At 49.0% G+C, this 22,446-nt stretch overlaps 1 protein-coding gene across 1 annotated transcript in view; it reads right to left on the bottom strand.

Annotated features, from left to right (window-relative positions):
- Positions 1-22,446, bottom strand: part of apoltp (apolipoprotein lipid transfer particle homolog) — a 293,932-nt gene that overhangs the window by 92,496 nt on the left and 178,990 nt on the right. The window contains exons 35-41 of the mRNA XM_080207085.1: positions 21,940-22,169; positions 19,635-19,796; positions 16,766-16,843; positions 12,188-12,559; positions 6,289-6,645; positions 3,250-3,543; positions 732-857 (exon numbers count right to left, since the gene is read on the bottom strand). Coding sequence (XP_080063211.1) covers positions 732-857; positions 3,250-3,543; positions 6,289-6,645; positions 12,188-12,559; positions 16,766-16,843; positions 19,635-19,796; positions 21,940-22,169 — 1,619 coding nt within the window. The remainder of the gene's footprint in view (positions 1-731; positions 858-3,249; positions 3,544-6,288; positions 6,646-12,187; positions 12,560-16,765; positions 16,844-19,634; positions 19,797-21,939; positions 22,170-22,446) is intronic.

Here is a 22,446-nt window from a genome sequence, read left to right as displayed (position 1 = left end):
TTCAGTGGGCCGGATTTTCCAGTCTCGCCCATTACATATCTGGAAATTACTGTCCAAAGTCAGCAGACCTTTTGTTATGATTCCTGCCCAGTGGGTGGGACTGGAAAATCCTGTCCTGTAATACTAAAGGAGGGATAGTTAGAGTCTCTTGTTGGAAATAATCATTGCCTGGCACTTGTGTGGTGCTGACGTTCCTTCCCAAGCATGGGTATTGCCCAGGTCTTGCTGCATATGGTCACAAACAGCTTCAGAATCGGAGGAGTGACGATTCGTACTGAACAATGTACAATCATCAGTGATTGTGATTGTGTGTGTGTGTGTGTGTGTGGGGGGGGCAGGTGGGGCGGGGGGTAGTGGGGGAAAGGTCGCTGATGAAGCAGCTGAAGGTGGTTGGGCCGAGGGTACTACCCTGAGGGACTCCTGCAGTAATGTCCTGGAGCTGAGATGATTAACATCCAACAACCACAACCACCTTCCTTTGTATCAGGTACGACTCCAACCAATAGATGTTTCTTCCCCTGATTCCCACTGACTCCAGTTTTGCTCGGGCTCCTTGATGATATAGTCAAATGCTGTCAAGGGTAATCGCACCTCACCTCCGGCTTTTTTTTGTCCATGTTTGAACCAAGGTTGTAATGGGGTCAGTAACTGAGGTGGCCCTTAGTTCAAGTTGAGTGTCCGTGAGCTGGTTATTGCTGAGTAAGTGCGCTGTTGATGACCCTTTCCATCACTTTGTTGATGATCGCGATTGGACTGACGCTGCGGTAATTGGCAGATTGGATTTGTCTGGCTTTTTGTGGGTAGGACATCCCTGGGCAATTTTCCATATTGTACCAGAAGATGCCAAAGTTGTTGTCCTGGAATAATTTGGTGAGGGATACGGTTAGTAATCATTACTACTGCTGAGATGTTGTCAGGGCCTACTGCAGTATCCAGTGCCTTCAGCCATTTCTTGATAGCACACGGAGTGAATCAAATTGGTTGAAGACTGACAATCTGTCATGTTGGAGACCACTGGAGGAGGCTGAGATGCAACATCCACCAGGCCCTTCTGGTGAAGGTTGTTTCAAACGCTTTTGGCTTATCTTTCACACTGATGCGCCGGGCTCCTCCATCACTGAGGATGGGGATAATTGCGGAGCCTCCTCCTCCAGTGAGTTGTTTAATTGTCCACCACCATTCCCAACTACATGTGGCAGGGCTGCAGAGCTTAGATCTGATCCGTTGGTCACTTCTATCTATCACATGCGACTTGCACCATTTAGAATGTAGGTTGTCGTGTGTTGTAGCTTCAATAAGTTAACACTACATTTTTAGCTATGCCTGGTGCTGCTCCTTATATGCCCTCCAGCACTCTCCATCGAACCAGGATTGATCCCCGTGGCTTGACGGGAATGGTAGAGTGGGGGATATGTCAGGCCATGAGGTTGCAGATTGTGGTTGAGTACAACTCTGCTTTTGCTGATGGCCCACAGCTCCTCATAGATGCCCAGTCTTGAGTTGTTGGATCTGTTTCAAACCTATCCCATTAAGCATGGTGATGGTGTCACACAACGCAATGGAGGGTATTCTTAAAGTGAAGACAGGACAGTGTGGGTGGTCACTTTTACCAATACTGTCATGGACAGATGTATCTGTGGCAGGCAAGTTTGTGAGGATGAGGTTAACTATGTTTTTTTCCTTTTATTGGTTCCCTCACCACCTACCACAGTTTAGCAGCGATGTCCTCTCACCCTGCCAACTTAGTCTGTGGTGGTATTACCGAGCCACTCTGGGTATTGGGCATTCGAGTCCCCACCCAGAGTACACTCTGCATCACTGCCACCCTCGGTGCTTCCTCCAAGTGATGTTCAACGTGGAGGAACACTGAACATCAGCTAAAGGTGAGACAAGTACATGGTAATCATCAGGAGCCTTCTTTGCTCATGTTTGACCTGCTGCCATGAGACTTCATGGGATCCAGAGTCAATGTTGAGGATCCCCAAAGCGATTATATACCACGATGCCATGGCCACTCTGCTGGGTCCATCCTCCCAGTAGCACAGGTCATACCCTGGCGATGGTGGTGTCTGGGACACTGGCCGATGATTCTGTGCTTCTGACTCTCTCAAGACTATCCCATGACTACTCTATGGGATAGCTCTTCCAACTTTGGTACAAGCTCTCTGATGTAGTGAGGAGGACTATAGAGGGTTGGATCAGCAGGGTGTGTTTTTGCCACATCAGGTGCTGAGGTTGATGCCAGCCAGTGAATGGTTTGCTTGGCCAGTTCAGAGCACAGTTAGCAGTCAAGCAAAACAATTCAGTGTTTTCATTAATCTGTGGTTGGGTACAATGTTCCACAATTATTGATAGTGTCTCACCACTAGTACTGGCCACTCATCAGAACAGAATCGTCACTAATACAGTCTACAAACGAATGAAGGATTCCACAAGGAGATTGTCACTGACTTCAGGAGAACATGCCCCTGTCGACATCAATGCGGACAAAGTGGAAATGGTCGAGAGCTTCATGTTTTCAGGTGTCCAGACCACCAACGGCCTGTCCTGGTCCCCCCAGACTGACATTATAGTTAAGAAAGGCCACGTCTCTACTTTCTCAGAAGACGAAGGAAATTTGGCATGTTAGCTACAACTCTCACCAACTTTTACAGATGCACCGTAGAAAACATTCTTTCTAGTTGTATTACAGCTTGGTATGGCTCCTGCTCTGCCCAAGACTGCAAGGAACTACAAAAGGTCGTGAATGCAGCCCAGTCTATCAGGCAAACCAGCCTCTTATCCATTGACTCTGTCTACACTTCCCATTGCCTTTGCAAAGGAGCCAACATAATTAAGGACCCCATACACCCTGGACATTCTCTCTTCCACCTTCTTCCAGCAGGAAAAATACAGAAGTCTGAGGTCACGTACCAACCGATTCAAGAACAGCTTCTTCCCTGCTGCCATCAGACTTTTGAATGGACCTACCTCGCACTAAGTTGATCTTTCTCTACACACTAGCTCTGGCTGTAATGCTACATTCTGCATCATCTCCTTTCCTTCTCTACGAACGGTATGTTCTGTCGGTACAGCGCGCAAGAAACAATACTTTTCACTGCATGCTTATACGTGTGACAATAATAAACCAAACCAAAAAACAAATATTCCTCTCAAACTGAAAACAATTGGGTAAAAGTAATATAAAAGTACCTGCAGAATTTTGCATTTGTTATTTATTGAAAAGTTTAATTCTGTTTTATTTTTCACTTGTAGACCGCCACTTGATTGAAGATTACAAGTGCCCATCTTTAAATCTAATTCAAACTCAGATTTCAAGTGCCTCTCTGCTGTCAATGTAAGTGTGTTGTATTCTGGAATGTCTTTCAGCATTGGCAACTTGTGCACAAATATGACCTCTACATTGATTTTCGGGTCACATTCTGAACTTAGCTCCAGGGTTGCACTGTTGCCCTCCAGCTGGATATTGGTTTGAAGTTCCGCTTTGCATCCATCAATGTGAATGGATCCGTTACATTGGGAGTGAGCAGGAATCATAAAATTCTGAAATAAAAGAAATCATTTGGGTCAAACCCTGACAAAAATGTTAATTCTCCTGAGTGTTTGACTGAAATCAAACGTCTATTTCTTTGAAGGAAATGGAGCATCACAGATCGTGCCTCTATCTACTCAGAAGTGGATTAGTTCTTGTGGGATTAGAAAGTTTAAACTTTATTTATTAGTGTCACAAGTAGGCTTACATTAACACTGCAATGAAGTTACTGTGAAAATCCCCTAGTCGCCACATTCTGTTTGGGTACACTGAGGGAGAGTTTATCATGGCCAATCCACATAACCAACACGTCTTTCAGACTGTGGGAGGAAACCCACGCAGACACGGGGAGAATGTGTAGACTCCGCACAGGCAGTGACCCAAGCTGGGAATCGAACCCGGATCCCTGGCGCTGTGAGGTTGCAGTGCTAAACACCGTGCCACCGTGTTTCCTGATGGAAAAGGATGCCTGGAGATGAGTTGGCAACAGGAAATGTTCCCGTTTATACCATTTTACTGATCCATAGCCTGTTTAAGCTGAGACATGATGAAAGGTGCGCGTGGTCTGAACACTCTGATGGGTGGGTACCTCAGATTTGGTCATCATCTCCTTTGGTCTGCCTCACCGTTACTCTATCTCACAATGCCCCTCTACCCTCCTCTTGCCCCTTCTGTCTGCTCTGCTTCCCTTGTAAGAGCTTGGGGATAGTTGTGGTGAAGCCCATAGTAAGAGCACCATAAAATCCCTACTACGCAGAAGGAGACAATTCCGCCCATCGGGTCTGCACCAATTCTCCAACAGAGAACATTTACACAGGGCTTATTCCCGTAACCCGATGTATTTACCCTGCTAATTTCCCTAACCTAGATATCTTTGGACACTAAGGAGCAATTTAGTATGGCCAATCCACCTAATCCACATATCTTTGGACTTTGGAAGGAAACCGGAGCACCCGGAGGAAACCCATGCAGACATGGGGAGAACATGCAAACTCCATGCAGACAGTGACCCAAGCCAGGAATTGAACCCAGTTCCCTGACATTGAGAGGCAGCAGTGCTAACCACTGTGCTGCCCATGCTACTATGAGGGAAGGGTGTGAGGCATGAAGATTTTCCTGTCTGGAATGTTGAAAATCAACTTGCGGAACAGGGGAATTCTCCCGACATTCACCTCCACGAGATGCTCCGATCTTGATGGCAGCGCACCCCTCCCGGGGGTTTCCCGAGAGCGCGGAGGGTGACAAGAATGGGAAATCCCATTGACAGCGGCGGAACCAGAGAATCCTGCCACCAGTGAAGAGTGCACCACCTCCTGCTCGCGGGAGACACGGGGGTGGGAGGCCAGAGAACCCTCCCCCGATAACTACCAAACACTCCTGCCAAAGTTAAACATGAAGTGGAGATGCCGGCGTTGGACTGGGGTAAACACTGTAGGAAGTCTGACAACACCAGGTTGAAGTCCAACCGATTTATTTGATAGCAAACTCACAAGCTTTCGGGGGTTTGCCCCTTCGTCAGGTGAATGGAGAGTTCTGAGTGGAGAAAGGATTTTGATGACAGTGGCACAATACCCGGGAACCCTCATTACTCTGTCTTTGGGCACTGGCATCGTCCAATTCTACTGGGATTTCTCAGTGATTTTGGGAACCAGTGTAATTTCTGAGTCAGGCCCAAAATACTGGTGCCCTATGCCAGAAATTATTGTACCCTAGAAATCAGGCTTCTTGGGCAGAAAGCAGATCATTTGTGGCAACCATAGAATCAAGCAGTAAAGCAGGCAGCCATTCGGCCCATCTTGCGTGTGCTAGCCCTTTGAGAAAGATCCATCCAATTAATGCCACTACTCCGCTCGCTCCCCTTGTAAATTTTCCTTTTTGAGCATATACATCCAATTACATTCTGAAAGCGACAACTGAATCTGCTTCCTCCGCGATCTAGTTTCCAGATCATTCTAATTGGCCGGACATATAAAATACCAAAGGACGAAGAAAATTACAGCACAAGAACAGACTCTTTGGGCTGTCCTGTACTGACCACGCTGCCCGACTGAACTAAAATCCCAAAGTTTGTTCCTCCTGCCTCGCTAAATATTTTTAAGAAGCGGGTTGATGGGTTTTTGATAAGAGAGGGGATTAAGGGTTATGGGGAGAGGGCGGGAAAGTGGAACTGAGCCACGACAGATCAGCCATGATCTTATTGAATGGCGGGGCAGGCTCGAAGGGCTAGATGTCCTACTCCTGCTCCTATTTCTTATGTTCTTATGTTCTCCCCAGCGGGGAACTGAACCCCGGTCTCCCGCGTGACAGGCAAAGGACACTAACCACTGTACCACCGAGGAACTAGATAAGTTGGGACCGATATGTAAACTGGGGAGGGGGGTCATGTGGCACAGCGGGTAGAATCCGTGCCTCTGAGCCAGAGGGCACAGAAAGCCTGCAATGCAGAAGGAGGCTATTCGGCCCATCGCGTCTGCACTGACAGCAACGCCGCCCCCCCCAGGCCCTATCCCCACCACCCCACACATTTACCCCACCAATCCTCTAACCGAAAGCTCGTATATCAAACAAAAGTGTTGGGCTTTAAAGGCGACTGACTGTGCCTACCCCAGTCCGACTCCACATCAGTATTTCAATAAGGTGATTCCACCCATGGAAATAATTGACATCAACCAGGCTTTACAATACTCTGAAACATTGCTTCAAGTTAAGGATTTCCTGTGGTTATTCCACAGTTGTTTTTCAACACAGGGTTCTACCTGTAAAACCTGGCAGTCGGTCTCTGTCACCCACATCCACTCTGCTTCAGCTCCGGGGTTTATGTTGCCATCGGCCCGCACTTTGCAGTTGGCGCTCTGCAGCAGGAAGGAGCCTTCCACTTTGGCTCCCTTGGCGGCCGACAGGAGGATTCGGCTCTCGCTGGGCAAGCCTCGGTCGCTCAGCTGCGGGATGGTGTGTCTGAGAAGCCCCTGCACTGTGTACTCGGGGTCGCAGGAGGCCTCCAGACGCAACTCGGCTGTTTTGCCATCGTTCAGCAGGTTTGTTCGGATTGCAGTGCTGCAGCTGCTGATATCCAAGGAGCCGCTGGTCTCCAGGTTCTGCGGAACGCCCACCCTCTGTGGGAAGAGGAATCCAAGTGTTTATTCAGACGCACGTGCCACCAGAACTCAGCACTGACATTATACAGACTATTTATTCAGGTTTCTTCAGGTTCAGAAAGGTGATGTTTCTGTAAGCTGTTTTACATTTGGTTCAAATGTTCCTTGTTGCCCCAAATAAACCTTGGGGCCTACATGGCTTGACCAACCTGGAAGCCCTCTGCACCCAGTCTCCAAAAGGCCCATCTCCCTGCCTTACCCCTGTGACCCCACCGTGCATTTCCCATGGCGAATCCCCCACATCTTGGGACTCTGAAGGGGCAACACGACAGCTCAGTGACTATCACTGTTTGCTGTGCCGATACGTGGATTTGGGCCAGTGCCTGCGGGAGTTTGCGCATTCTCCCCATGCTTGCGTGGGTTTTCTCCGGGTGCTCCGGTTTCCTCCCACACCCCCAAAGATGTGCTCTTAGTCTGATTGCTGTAACAAATTGTCCCTAAATTAGTCTCCCCTCAATCTGGTTTCCGATGTGGAGTGCCATAAGCGTAGACAAGGGAACTCACAATGTTAAAATGGCAGCGCGGGCTCGTTGGGCCGAAGGGCCTGTTTCCCGTGCTGTGTTGTTCTTTGTCAATCTCCCATGGTCAATCCACCTAATCAGCACATCTTTGGAGTGTGGGAGGAAATCGGAGCACCCAGAGGAAACCCACGCAGATACAGGGAGAAGGTATAAGATTTGTATCAAGATTTTGATGGGTATAGATAGAGTGAATGCAAGCAGGCTTTTTCCACTGAGCCTAGGGGAGAAAAAAACCAGAGGGCATGGGTTAAGGGTGAAAGGAGAAAAGTTTAAAGGGAATATTGTCGGGGGGGTTCTTCACGCAGAGAGTGGTGGGAGTGTGGAATGAGCTGCCGGATAAACGCGGGGTCACTTTTAACATTTAAGAAAAGCTTGGACGGGTTCATGGATGAGAGGAGTGTGGAGGGAGATGGTCCAGGTGCAGGTCAGTGGGACTAGGCAAAAAAATGGTTCGGCACAGGGCCAAAAGGCCTGTTTCTGAGCTGTATGGTTCTATGGTCAGGTGCAAACTCCAGTAGACAAAATTATACGGTTACACAATGCATCAGCACTCACGTGTACCCAGACTTGCATGAGGAGTTTACTGTTTACCCGCTCAGAAGTGGAACCTGCACTGCCTCAACGTAAACTAATGTTTTTTTTTAATTATTCATTCGTGGGTCATGGGCGCCTCTGACTGGTCCATTTACTGTCCATCTGTAGACGCCCTTGAACTGAGTGGCTTGCTAGTCCATTACAGAGTTAACTGCATCACCATGGCTCTGGAGACCAGGTAAGGACGGCAGATGTCCTTCCTGAAAGGGACATGAGTGAACCAGATGGGTTTTTGCGACAACCGACAATGGTTTCATGGTCATCAGTAGGTTCTTGATTCAGACTTTATTGAATTTAAATTCCATCGTCTGCCATGGCGGGATTCGAACCCAGGTTCCCAGAATATTAACTGAGCTCCTGGATTAATAGTCTCGTGATGATAAATACCAGGAGGCCACTACCTCCCCTCGAGATGGAATGGGGCCTCCCTTCCTTCAGAGACCCCAAGTCCCTGGCCTGAAAGGAACCTGGTTAAGTCTGGTGAGTAGTTTGAGTGGTTTGGTGGATGATGGGGAGGCATACTGTCCGTCTAAAGGGTCAGAAATAGGGGCCTCCTTGGGAGGGAGGTCCAGGCTGCAATCGTGATCTGGATCCCTCCTCAGCAGCTCGAGAGTAGATTTCCTGAGAGGGTGGGGAGGCTAACAGCCCGGCTAGTGCAGATGCACCTACTCCGTGTAAGTTTGATCTCCTTCCACTGCTCCTGAATACTTGCTGTGAAGGCAAGATCGCTGGAAGGAACAGTTAATAGGGCGGCTGAGACTAGAGGTGTTATGAAGGAGCAGAGACAGGTTAACTAAATGGATACAACCGTGACAGAGTTTAGTGATGGGGAAGTGTAGAATTCATTCACTCTGCTGCGACAACACTGAATCCCTACAGTGCAGAGGCGTCCATTCAGCCCGTCAAGTCTGCACCGAATTTCCAAAAGAGATCCCACTCAAGCCCATCTCCCTGCCTGACCCCTGCAACCCCATGCCTTTCCCATGGCTAATCCCCAAATCCTACACATCTTGGGACACTAAGGAGCAATTCAGCATGGTCAATCCACCTGATAAGGACATCTTTGGAGTGTGGGAGGAAACCAGAGCACCAGGAGGAAACCCACGCAGACACGGGGAGAACATGCAGGCTTCGCACAGGCAGTGATCCAAGCCGGGAATTGAACCCGGGTCCCTGGCGCTGTGAGGCAGCAGTGCTGACCACTGTGCCATCACGAATTAAATTGGTGAAACGATGTGTTTCTGAACATTGTAAAGGAGCCAACAGTTTTGGGAGTCCAAGTTCGGAAATCACTAACGTACGGGAGAAAAATACAAAATACCATGGGCGGCACGGTGGCACAGTAGTTAGCACTGCTGCTTCACAGCTCCAGGGTCCTGGGTTCGATTCCCGGCTCGGGTCACTGAATGTGTGGAGTTTGCACATTCTCCTTGTGTCTGCGAGGGTTTCCTCCCACAGTCCAAAGATGTGCGGGTTAGGTTGATTGGCCGTGCTAAGAAATTGCCCCTTAGTGTCCAGGGATGCCTAAGTTAGAGGGGTTAGTGGGTAAAATATGTAGGGATATGGGGTAAGGGCCTGGGTGGGATTGTGTTTGTGCAGACTCGATGGGCCGAAGGGCCTCTTTCTGCACTGGAGGGTTCTATGATTCTATGAAAAAGTAACAGAAAGGCTAATAGAGTGGGGTCTTTTTTCCAATCTCAAGGGGAAGAAAAGATGTCCCACTGACGTAGAGACACAGTCAGAGCCACCTAGTCGATTGGCTTCAGTTGCGGGAGAAGATACCAACCTCAGGGGGGGGCTGCCGAGAAGATGCCCAGAATAATACTGGGGTTTAGGGATTAAATTATAAAGACTGCTTTCATGAATTCATAAACGTTCTCTTGTGATTTGAAGTTCGAGAGTTGATTTGACGGAGGAATTTAAATTATTACCAGGATTTGATAGTGGCATTACGGAGAATAATACTTCCTCAGGTGAGGGAATCAATAACAAGGGAACACAATTTTAACTTAGACTAGGCCATTCAGAAACATTTTCCCACTGGAACAATGGAACTTCTCTCTCAAAAGGTCATAGGTACTGGGGCCATTAGGACATTCAGGGCTGAGAAAGATAGATGTTTGTTAGGTAGGAATTTCAAAGGTTATGAACAAAAGCAGGTCAATGGATTTTGCCACAGATTAGCCATCATCTAATTGAACAACAGAGAGAATCATAGCATCTCTACAGTGCAGAAGGGGGTCATTGAGTCTGCACCGATCACAATCCCACCCAAGCCCTATTCCCATAACCCTGCTAATCCCCCTGACATTAGGGTCAATTTGGCATGGCCAATCAACCTAACCTGCACATCTCTGGACCGTGGGAGAAAACTGGAGCACCCGGAGGAAACCCACGCAGACATGGGGAGAACGTGCAAACTCTACACAGCCAGTGATGCGAATTGAACCGAGGTCCCTGGTGCTGTGAGGCAGCAGTGCTAGTCATGGAGCAGTGCAGGGTGTGCCACAGATGGCATGGTGCCCTAAGTTACAAGTCCACGTATCTCTTTTCCTGGTCATGGGTGGCCTGCCAAATTCCGCCACCAAACAATACAGTGCCCAAAAGGCCATTCAGCCCAATCTCCTCGTGCTTGCCCTTTGGGAGAGCTATCCAATTAATCTCGTTCACCTACTCCTTCCCACTGCCCTGACATTTAGTTTTCACTTTGCGTATTATGGAATTAGCTTCTCAAAGTTGCAATATGCTTCCATTAGCCTTTTTGAAATGTGTATTCGGCTCCCAACTCGCTGTGTAATGTCTCCTCAGGTCATCCTTGCTTCTTCTGCCAATCATCTCAAGTCTGCACCCTTTGGTTATCAGCTATTTCTATCAACAGAAATAGTTTCTCCTTATTTACTCCATCACTTAATCAAATCTCATCTCAATCATACTTAACAGCCTTATATTAGTCAAATGATTTGTAAAACCAGCTAATAAAACAGCATGGTGGCACAATGGTTAGCACTGCTGGCTCACAACACTGGAGTTCGATTCCCGGCTTGGGTCAATGCCTGTACGGAGTCTCCTCGTGTCTGCCGGGGTTTCCTCTGGTTGCTCCAGTTCCCTCCCACAGTTCAAAGATGTACAGGTTAGGTTGATTGGCCATGCTAAATTGCCCCTTAGTGTCCTATGATCAGAGAATCATAGAACCCTACAGTGCAGAAAGAGGCCCTTCGGCCCATCGAGTCTGCACCGAACACAATCCCACCCAAGCCCTATCCCCATATCCCTCCATATTTTACCCACTCATCCCTCTAACCTCCGCATCTGAGGACACTAAGGGGCAATTTCTTAGCGTGACCAACCAACCTAACCCACACACCTTTGGACAGGTTGTGTAGATCATGAGGTGTAGATTAGTGGAGTAAATACATGGGGTTATGGGAATTGGGTCTGGATAAGATGCTGAGTCAGTGCAGACTCGATGGGTCAAATGGCCTCCTTCTGCGCTGTAGGGAGTCCATGATTCCAACACGACAGAGGGCGGAAAGTGCTGGAAATACTCAGTGGAGAGAAACAAGAGTTAACATTTCATAGAACATCGAACACGACAGCACAAACAGGCCCTTTGGCCCACAAGTTGCGCCCATCACATCCATACCTACCAAGCCCTAGAACTATCTGTAACTCCCAATCCCATATACTCAACCAGAAGTCTTTTAAAAGACCCCAGCGAGTTTGCCTCTACCGCCATCGACGGCAGCCGATTCCACTCACTCACCACCCTCTGAGTGAAAAACTTACCCCTGACATCTCCTCTGTACCTACACCCCAGCACCTTAAACCTGCGTCCTCTCGTAGCCACCATTTCAGCCTTGGGAAATAGCCTCCGAGAATCCACCCTATCTATTCCTCTCAACATCTTATAAACCTCTATCAGGTCGCACCTCAACCTCGGTCTCTCCAGGGAGAAGCAATCATTTTTCAAGGCAATGATTTTTCATTGCAACATTACCTGGAAACACAAAACTTGAACCATCTTCCAAAATGTAAATTCCAACTGTTTGGATTAAATACTGTGGGATGCTGGAATCTGAAACAAAAACTGAGCCAGGACAGAACGGAGCCAACGTTTCGAGTCTGGCTCGAAACCCCAGCGTTGTGACCCTTTCTCAGAGCTGATGAAGGGTCATCCAGATTTGAAGTGTTGGCTCCATTCTCTCTCCGCGCATACTGTCAGACCCAGTGAGATTTTCCAGCATTTCCTATTTGGGAATTAGTTTGTAAAAAGGCTCCCTTTTGCCTACAAGCTAACGGACGAAGTTCGCCTCCGATCGGTTCCCTTGGTGAGGTGCGGCGTCCCGCTCGGGCGATAACGGCACCGAACCGGGCTCTCCCCTTACCTCAAGGGCAAGGCATCTGTTCAGGAGGGAAGCTGACCAATCGGCTCTCATCCCGTCCGCCCCGTCGCCGGGCACTTGGACATCACCGACAGCGCGGAAGCTGCACGTGCCGACGGTGAGCTCGACGGACGCCTCCTGCTTGGATCCCCTGCCGGTTCGGATCAACAGCCTGTTGTCCCTGGGGACGCCCACCGTGAGCAGTGAGGGGACCGAGTGCCTGAAACCGATGTCGATGCTGGGAACCGGGGTCCAGATGGTCTGCCAGTCGAGCTGCGCAAACCTGCTGTCCATTTGGAGCTGGCCACTGAAGTCTGCCTCGCAGCGGTCTGTCCTCATTGTGCCGTTAAGTGAGAATCTCGCTGGCACTGCACTCTGGAATGGAAAATCGAGGCATTTTTATTAATAAACGGGACGGTCATTCTATTCAACTCTAAGAGTCAAACACGCGCCAACATTATCAAGCTGCATTTATACAAAAAAAGATGCAGTCTTTCAAGGCCGTACGAAAAATTCAACACGTGAAGACAGGTTTCGTGTTGGGAATGAGCACAGTAATTATGTTCGATGCCGGAATCACAATGTACTGAGCAAGCAACCTTATCCTCACACTTTCCCACGAGGAACAGCCTTCGCTGAGAGACGTCTGAATGGATTTTGGCAGCCCTTCTGACAGCCCTAACAGACGACATCAATCAAAGGCCTGGATACGGAGAGGGATTGGGAGTGTGGGCCGAGGGTGGGATTCTGGGAAGGAGAAGTCCAGGTTTCCCTGCAGGCTTTGAACTCCAGAACGTATGTCTTTCAGTGTTTGGCAGGTTCCCCAAACTCAGCCTGAACAACAGGCTCGGATCCCTCTTTTCCTTACTCTGTCTCGGGAAGATGGCGAGGCCGGCATTTGTTGCCCATTTGTCGTCCACCCCAACTGCCCTCGAACTGAGTCGCTCGCTAGGCCGTTTCAGAGGTCAGTTAAGAGTCACAGCTGAGGGTCTGGAGTCACACGTAGGCCCGACCAGTTAAGGACGGCAGATCTCCTTCCCTGAAGGACACTGGGGATGGGTTTTTAAACAACTGATGACAGTTTCACGGTCACCATTGCTCAGACTAGATTTATATTCCAGATTTTTTCACGGAATTTAAATTGCACTCGCTGCGGTGGTGGGATTTGAATCCGGGTCTCCTAAACCGGGCTCCTGAATTACTAACAAATCCCAATGCACCACCATCTCCTATCAGTCTGGGACCAATCTATAGCAGTCCACAGGGCAAGAGTGGTCACTGACCCAAGGAGGTTGTGGGGGGGGGGTGCAGGGGGCAGAAGCCAAAAGGGAGAGAGTTGAAATGCGACCCCTGGGAGTGGAGAGTAGAATGATCTGGCTGGTTTTTCTGTGAGGATCATGCCACAATCCCGTGTCCAATAACACGGGATCATGGCATGCCTCGGGCAGTACTCCTGCCCCTCCTGGTCAAGGTATGTCTTGCCCCAAGCTGTCCTTGCCTCTCTTCAGTAGCCACATATTCTGAGGCCAGGGAAACATGGTCGCCTGCAAAGCGAGATGAACCAGAAGCTGCCAGCCTTGTTAAATCTCTAAACTATCAGCCAACTCTTGAAAGTGGTCGACTGCCCAGCTCTTGTCCCTCATCCATCAAGGCCCGAACTGAGCTAAAACTGCTGCCCTCACAGTGCCAGGGACCCGGGTTCGATTCCCGGCTTGGGTCACTATCTGATTGCACGTTCTCCCCGTGTCTACGTGGGTTTCCTCCGGGTGCTCCGGTTTCTTCCCACACTCTATAGGTGTGCTGGTTAGGTGGGTCGGCTAAATTGCTCCTGAGTGTCAGGGAGACTAGGGAGGGTAAATGCATGGTGTTATGGGGATAGGGCAGCGCAGACTCGATGGGCCAAATGGCCTCCTTCTGCACTGCAGGGATTGTATGATTTTGATGATTTTAACAATGGACCAAATTGCAACAGACCAAGGTTCCGCGTGCTAAAGACGCACATCCAAATTCTCGCAATTTGGTGAAAAATGTGACGAATAATGGGAACAGTGCTCAGATAAAGGAACAAGAGAGATGTTAGTATTGATTGTACTAAGGTTCGATCTGCGCACTAGTGTTGGAAAGTGGTCCCACAAAGCACAAGAAGGGAAGCCACTTGTCCAACACTTATTCCAGTTCATTTATTGAGATGCGATACGCCGTGAGGCTCCGGGGTGTCGTTAGTACAAAAAAACAACGGCATCAGGGCAAGCTGTGAAAGTACTTAAAAGCAACTCTCTCGTAAAACAGAAAATCCACACCCGCAGCCAAGTGAGACATTTTCACTCGTACACTCTTGGCTGCAGCTCAGCAGTCTCAGCTGTTCCAAGTCTGGTTTCTGTTCGAGCGGGCAAAGAGGAGCAGATTCAGATCACATCAGAAACCTGAAGCAGATGGATAGCGATCAAACGGACACCAAACTTTCGGACCATTCCAGTTTGGTGAAGCCAGGAACGGAAGCAGGTGAGCGAGAGCTTGTGGACAACTTGATCGCGCTTCTCCAATCCCCGTGAATCAACTCAGCGTGTTGAAGATTGAAATTACAGAGTTTCTCAAAGGTTTGACACTCCCCATCTTTCAAAGGAATCTGAACACGTTCGACTGCCAATTACTGACGGCCAATTTCAAAGTTCCAAACATGTTGGCTGGGCTAGGGAAATATGCAGCGGCAGAGAGAGAATGCTGCCTGGATTGGAGGATATGAGCTGTAAGGAGAGGCTGGACAATATAGGGTTGCTTTCTTTGGAGCGGTGGAGGCTGAGGGGAGACCTGATAGCAGTCCAGAAAATTATGAGAGACATAAATAGGGTTGACAGTCAGAATCTTTTTGCTCCAGAGCGGAAATGTCTAACACTAGGGTTGGGGGGGGGGGGGGCGTGCATTTTAAGTGAGAGGGGGAAGTTGAAAGGGGATTTGAGGGGCAAGGCAGAGAGGTAGGTGTCTGGAACGTGCTGCCAGGGGTGGTGGTGCGGGCAGATACAATTTCAAGGAACTTTCAGATGAGCACCTGAATATGCAAGGAATAGAAGGATAGAGACCAAGGGCAGGCTGAAGGGATGAGTCTAATTTGTGTCAGCACGACATTGAGGTCCGAAGGGCCTCTTCCCATGCAGCACTGTTCTATGTTCGATATTGAGGAGCAGATTCAGATCACATCAGAAACCTGAACCAGATCGATTGCGATCAAATGGACACCAAACTTTCGGACTGTTCCAGTTTGGCGAAGCCAGGAATGGAAGCAGTTAGTTGAAATCCGTAATCATTACATCCAACAACTGTCTGGGAAATGATTTCATTCTGCCAGCGAATGAAGCCAGATGATAATGTCAGTGGAATGTCATTGGACATTCTCGTGTGCAATTGCAGCAGCTTTGTTTTTAGCCGGTTAATTCTCACCCATGAACTGGCTCAGAACAGCTTTGAGTTGTCGGGCCAGAAAGAAGCAAATGAAGAAGTGCTGAAACAAATGCCCAGGGCGGGCACGTGTTTCCCTTCTACCTCAAGCTTGGGGCACTGATTGTCAACTGCCACCTTCCACTTGGTGAAGGTGCCCCCGCGAAGGTGGCCGCTTGCAGTCACCCTGCACGACCCAGCCGTGGCTTCCAGGCTCACGGCCACGGCGTCGCCCAACGTCGCCGCTGCGGTCAGCTTGTTCCTGGTGGCGATCCCCGTCTCCCTCCAGGCTGGCACAGCATGGCGGAGGAGCAGATCCAGGCGGTTTCTCCTGCCCCGCGCTGCTTTCAGTCTCAGCTCAACGGGCTTCCCGTTGAGTACAACGTGGGTGGCCGTCCGAAGGGAATTACTTCTCCAGTACACCAAACTCTTCGCTCGTAAGCTTCGGGGAACTGGCAGGGATTTCAACCCTCCCGTTCTTTGTTTCATCGTCCAGGTTAATCTGGCTTTGCGCTTGGTGGCAAGAAGACTACCGCTGGTGTTAAAATAATTCTCATTACTCCGCAGGGCGAATCTGCCACGATAAATATTACCTTTCGCCTCTCCGGCCGCTTGGAAGGAAAATTTGTCTCCTCTCTCACTTCCCGCACTCCCGATTTTGTGTTCCCATTTGACTTCAGCCCCGCAGGAACCCGCACGTTTCACGGTTACGTTCACTGCTACAGATATATCTTTGGACGGCGTCCTAAGCGATGCTGTCACATCACAACCTTCTGCTCTCACCAGGCCCCTAACCTCCACTGAATTATTCGGGGAGTCACGGCCCGGTTTCAAATAGGAAGCAACCCAGTACCACCCAAAATCAGGCTCCGCTGCCCACTCGCCGTGGGTTAATAATTTATACCCATCCACCATGAGCTGAAACATGGCCACGCGCTTACTGGCGTCCATCTTGTAAAGGGCCATCACTCTCGCGTCACTTGGGAAACCCATGGACTGCCACCATTTGGAAGTATGGACAAGTCTTGCTCTTATCTCGCGCCTACGGACTAAATTCACGCAACCTTCAAAGCTAAGGCCTTGTCTGCGGTACCTAAGCTCCAGAACCGAGCAATATCTGTGACGCTGCTTTGTAAGCGAGGCCTGTACCTCAAAAGGTTTGCCGGCAACTGATCCGGAACAGTGTCCCAGAAGCAGCTTTTGGGAAGCTTCTCCGCTGCAGTTTACCTAGAAAGAGGCACACAGGAAAATAAAACAAACAGGTTATCAACAGCAGAAAACATGGACCAATGGCTTAATGGACAATCAAAAGCACTACATTTATCAAATTGTTTTAATCAGGGTATGTTTGAACTACATCTATACCCCAAGGACATTCTCTCTTCCATCTTCTTCCATTCCCAAGATACAAAAGTCTGAGGTCACGTACCAATCGACTCAAGAACGGCTTCTTCCCCGCTGCCATCAGACTTCTGAATGGACCTACCTTGCCTTAAGTGGATCTTTCTCTGCACCCTAGCTATGCCTGGAACACTACATTCCGCACCCTCTTGTTTCCTTCTCTATGAACGGTATAGCGTGCAAGAAACAATACTTTTCACTGCGTCCTCATACATGTGACAATAATAAACCAAATCAAATCAGAAGACATTCACCAGAAAATTCCAGTGTGTCTACATCTGTACAGATGCGTGTCTGTACAGATTTTTCTATTTTCATTGAGTCACAAATTAGTTACACCACACAACGCGACCTTTCAGCCCATTGTATTCATGCTGCTCTCTGCAAGAGCAGAAACACCTGGTTCTACTCCCTCGCCTTTACCCCATTCTCCTGTAATTTTGTTTTCTTTTTAATTTCCATTGTTCCAAAGGTCTAGAAACATGTCTGCTGTTTGGGTCGCTGTCTTTCAGAGGATACATCAGGGCGATTATATAAACGTGTCGATATTTCAGACAAATGCCACCTCCCTCAATTATTCCACACACAATGGTTTGACAATCGCTGCTCTATGGTCAGTGATCACCCACATTAACAAGGGTCCCGGAGACCTGGGGACCAGTTAAGTGTGGCGATCTGCGGCCCCAAAACCTTCGCCGCTGGCAGTGAAGTTGCGGATTTAAATCCCACTCCAAGAAATGGTAACCGGGGAAGATGTATTCAAAACCCAGCACAGTGGTTAGCACTGCCGCCTCACAGTGCCAGGACCCCAGGCATTGACTCCTGGTCACTGTCTGTGCAGAGTCTGCACATTCTCCCCACGTCTGCATAGGTTTCCTCCAGGTGCTCCAGTTTCCTCCCACAGTCCAACAATGTGGGGGAGCAATTCTCTTGAAAACTGGAATAATTCCCACATTTTTTTCAAGCAAGATTTTCAGAATAAGTCTCCCACACTCTGAGTACTGCAGCGTGTCGAGGGTGATTCGCACTGAAAATCAGTGGGCAGGCCTATTCCCACTGGAGAGCCGGCAGCATAGCGCTGAGTGGGCCACTGCGCATGCGCAGATTTGTCAGCGCCGAGATGAACGCGCAGTAGACCCACAGTGCTGCCCTCCCAATCACTGGTCAGCTTAATCGCTGACCAGCTCTGCGTCCCCGCATCGCTGACACTTTGGCCCCCCGCGATCGCTGCCTTCTGGATCTCTCTGAGCAAGACCTGACCCCCCAGCCCCCGGCAGTTCTCATCTCCCTGACCCTCCACTCCACCACTGGCAGTCCCAACCCCTCTCCTCCCAACCAGCCCCCATCAGCCCATTCCCTCCCTCTGCCAATGATCCCTACGCAGAGAGGCAGTAGGATCCCCACCCCCCACCAATCACCCAAAATAGGCCCTGCCTCCTTGGCACTGCCCATACAAGGCTGCGGACCAAGTACTTTCCAGCACTTGGTTTAGAATAGATGGGTGTTTGTTGCCTGACACAGACAGGACGGGGTGAAGGGCCTCCATATGTGCTGTAAAATTCCATGGGTGGGATTTTCCAGCCATGCTTGCCCCAAATTCCCACCAGAGGTCACCAGACTTTTGCGTGGTCTGCCTCCGCCCACCACGATTCCCATGGCGAGCGGGACAGGAAAACTCCGGCCTGTGACTCTATCATGCTGCAGCCTGTACCATCACCATTCATCACTCTAGACTCCAACAGCAACACAGCCTCCCTGAGTGAATAAGAACACACCACCACTCCAGCAACTCTTAGTCCTGCACCATAATAACTGCAACGAACGATCGCGGACTGTTAACGTGGGCGATCTTTCTTCCAATACCCAGACATAGTCGAGAGAGGAAAACAGTTAAAGAAAATGTGTATGTTATCAGAGAAAGGCAATTAAAATATCCCACTAAATTCTGAAATGTACGTCGAAATAGGCCAGATAAAACCTAACAGACGTGGTGGGAATCCTGCATTGGCACCAACTATTCCATAATTCTGGCGCAAATCCCTTCTTATTTTACAGTTCTTTCGTGAGCAGTTCAGATCATAGACTCCCTACAGTGCAGAAAGGGGCCACTCGGCCCACCATTCTGTACCGATCACAATCCCTCCCAGGCCCTATCCCCATAACCCCGTGCATTTACCCTAGCTCGTCCCCCGGTACTAAGGGACAATTTTCGCATGGCCAATCCACCTAACCCGCCCATCTTTGGACTGTGGGAGGAAACCGGAGCATCCGGAGGAAACCCATGCAGACACGGGAAGAATGTGCAAATTCCACACAGGCAGTGACCCGAGCCGGGAATCGAACCTGTGTCCCTGGAGCTGTGAAGCAGCAGTGCTGCCCGAGACGGGAAGGGACAGTAACAATAATTCATAAACTGAGAATAGAAAGGGAAAAAAAAGGCACCAGCTGTCTGCCTTTGGAAGGCAAGTTTAGCAATTGAGACCAATTTTCGTCATTAACATTGAAAACTTACTTACCCCTGGGGCCTGGATCAGAGACACTGGATATAAAAGATCTGAGGATATCCAGTTGTGAAGGAATCAGTGGGCGCTGTGTGCCATTCACAAGCCCTCCCTACCTGAATTGTTGTTGGTATCCTTTTGGACAATGCTTCTACATCATGGTCAAACAGCAGAAAGACCTCCCCTGTTCTCGCTGTGCTCTTCTGTTCGATTGCTGCTCGGAGGTACTGACTCTCCAACCTCACGCTCACATTCGCAACGTATCCATTCCTCAGATTCTGCCCAGAGGACAAGACAGACCATTTACAGACAAATACAGAGCAAGGCCCTCGAGCCTGACCCCCTCCATTCAATAAGACCATGGCTGTAATTTCAAGTCCCACCTTTCAGTCCCTTGTAAATCAATAATCTATCTAGCTCAGCCATCAAAACATTCAAAGACTTTATAAAACAGTTATGTACTAGAGAATGAAGTGTCTAGAACACTTTCATTGAATTATGGAATCATGGAAATGGAACATTAATGAACTGGAGGCAGAGAGTGGGGGTCAATGGGTGCTATTCGGATTGGCGGATGGTGACTAGTGGAGTGCCCCAGGGGTCGGTGCTGGGGCCTCAGCTATTTACCGTTTATATAGATGATCTGGAGGAGGGAACCGAGCGTATGGTGTCGAAATTTGCTGATGACACCAAGATTGGTGGAACGGCAAATTGCACAGAGGGTGTGGAGAGTCTGCAGAAGGATCTGGATAGGCTGGGCGAATGGGCCAGGAAATGGCAAATGGAATTTAATGTTGGCAAGTGCGAGGTGTTCCGCTTTGGTAGGAAAAATGGTAGGAAGGACTTTTACTTACGTGGAGAAAAACTGCAGCAGGCGACGGTGCAGAGGGACCTCGGGGTCCTTGTGCATGAGTCGCAAAAACCCAGCTTGCAGGTGCAGCAGGTGGTCAGGAAGGCGAATGGGATGCTGGCCTTCATAGCGAGGGGGATTGAATATAAAAGTAGGGAGGTCTTGCTGCGGCTATATAGGGCATTGGTGAGGCCGCAGCTCGAGTACTGTGTGCAGTTTTGGGCGCTGTACTTACGCAAGAGTAGGTTTACTAGGCTGATGCCGGAGTTGAGGGGGTTGAGCTATGAGGAGAGGTTGAATAAACTAGGCTTGTACTCGTTAGAGTTTAGAAGAATGAGGGGAGATCTCCTTGAGACGTATAAGATGATGAATGGGATGGATAGGATAGAGGCGGAGAGACTCTTCCCGCTCAGAAAGGATAGTAGGACTAGGGGGCACAGCCTCAAGATAAAGGGGGGGTGGTTTAGAACGGAGTTGAGGAGGAACTTCTTCACTCAAAGGGTGGTGAATCTCTGGAATTCTCTGCCCGTTGAAGTGGTGGAGGCTACCTCGCTAAATATTTTTAAGACGCAGGTTGATGGGTTTTTGATAAGAGAGGGGATTAAGGGTTATGGGGAGAGGGCGGGAATGTGGAACTGAGCCACGACAGATCAGCCATGATCTTATTGAATGGCAGGGCAGGCTCGAAGGGCCAGATGGCCTACTCCTGCTCCTATTTCTTATGTTCTTATGTTCTAAGGTTTTTCTGGGAGATAGCATGGGAACAGTGGGATACAAACGGATGGTTTAGTTGGAAACACATGATCGGTACAGGCTTGGAGGGCCGAAGGGCCTGTTCCTGCGCTGTATTGTTCTTCATTTAGTGGATGAAAAACTCACAGCAAAGCGGGCACCTGATTTGCCACCTTATCAACATCAGAATCTCTTTTCAAATAATTATAGCGCTGGGAACTTGTAATATTGCAGCCAACAATATATACCAAGGAAGCTCGTTCTCAACCCAATCCAGCATCTTCTGTTTTTGTACCACTATCTAGTTTGGTCCCTGCTGAACAATAAAGGATGGCTGCTACAAGTCACATGACCACAGGGTTGGCTCATTGTTCTGGGTGTAACAAGACCAAAATAATTCTTCCCTCAGCCTGTGGAATCTCATCGTACAGATCCCTCATAACCAACAAAACCAGAGAAAGTACAGATGAATTGACTCCCCCAACAAGAACTATCACAAAAAGAGAGAGATCGAAACTCGTTATATGGGAAGAGGTGCTAAAAACCATTTTATCTTTCGCCTAAGGAGGAAACACAGAATTCTGGCCAAAAGCAGAGGAAGTGAGCATTCAGCGATATGTTACATGACCCGAGCCTCTGGCCTTTTTGGGCAATTACAACATGATACCTTTAGTCTAAATGTGGGGCTTACTGGAGATGAAGACACAAGGGTGAGTATTTCATTGTCAAAGCTGGCCAAGAGATGACAGGGGGAGGTCAGATCCAAAGGCACATTTTGTAAATGCACAAAAGCTGGAGGAGCAGACACTGATAGTGAAGGTTCGCATGCATACACCCACCTGGTAATGGTAGGTTCCAGCAGATGAGAACGGAAGTCCAAATTTTTCCAGTTCCTTCACGCTGTGCAGCAGGGTAGTGGTTAGCTGGTATATAGGCGTACCAGTAAAAGTTCTCTCCATCACGACAGAAGCCTGTATGTGTTTACTGCCACTTTGCATTTCAATCATGACGGCTCGATTCTTATTCATGTGATCATAATTCAGAGAGAATCGCCCATCAGTGGGTAAACCTAATCATCAGAACATGCATTCAGCAGATTCTTCAATAGGGTAACCAATGTTTGACGTACATTATGAAAGAAAAACAATTGTCTCCAATAAATACACTCAGGATACCTGCAACCAGAGCAGAGATTAGGAATCCTGCAGTGAGTAACTCACTCCCTGACTCCCCAAAGCCTATTCACCATCTACGAGGCACAAGTCAGGAGTGTGATGGAATATTCTCCACTTGCCTGGATGGGTGCAGCTCCAACAACACTCAAGAAGCTCAACACCATCCAGGAC

Source organism: Carcharhinus amblyrhynchos, chromosome 18 (genome assembly GCF_965287045.1).
Source record: "Carcharhinus amblyrhynchos chromosome 18, sCarAmb.v2.hapA, whole genome shotgun sequence".
Lineage (NCBI taxonomy): Eukaryota > Metazoa > Chordata > Chondrichthyes > Carcharhiniformes > Carcharhinidae > Carcharhinus > Carcharhinus amblyrhynchos.
This window is presented reverse-complemented; position numbering and strand designations above follow the sequence as displayed.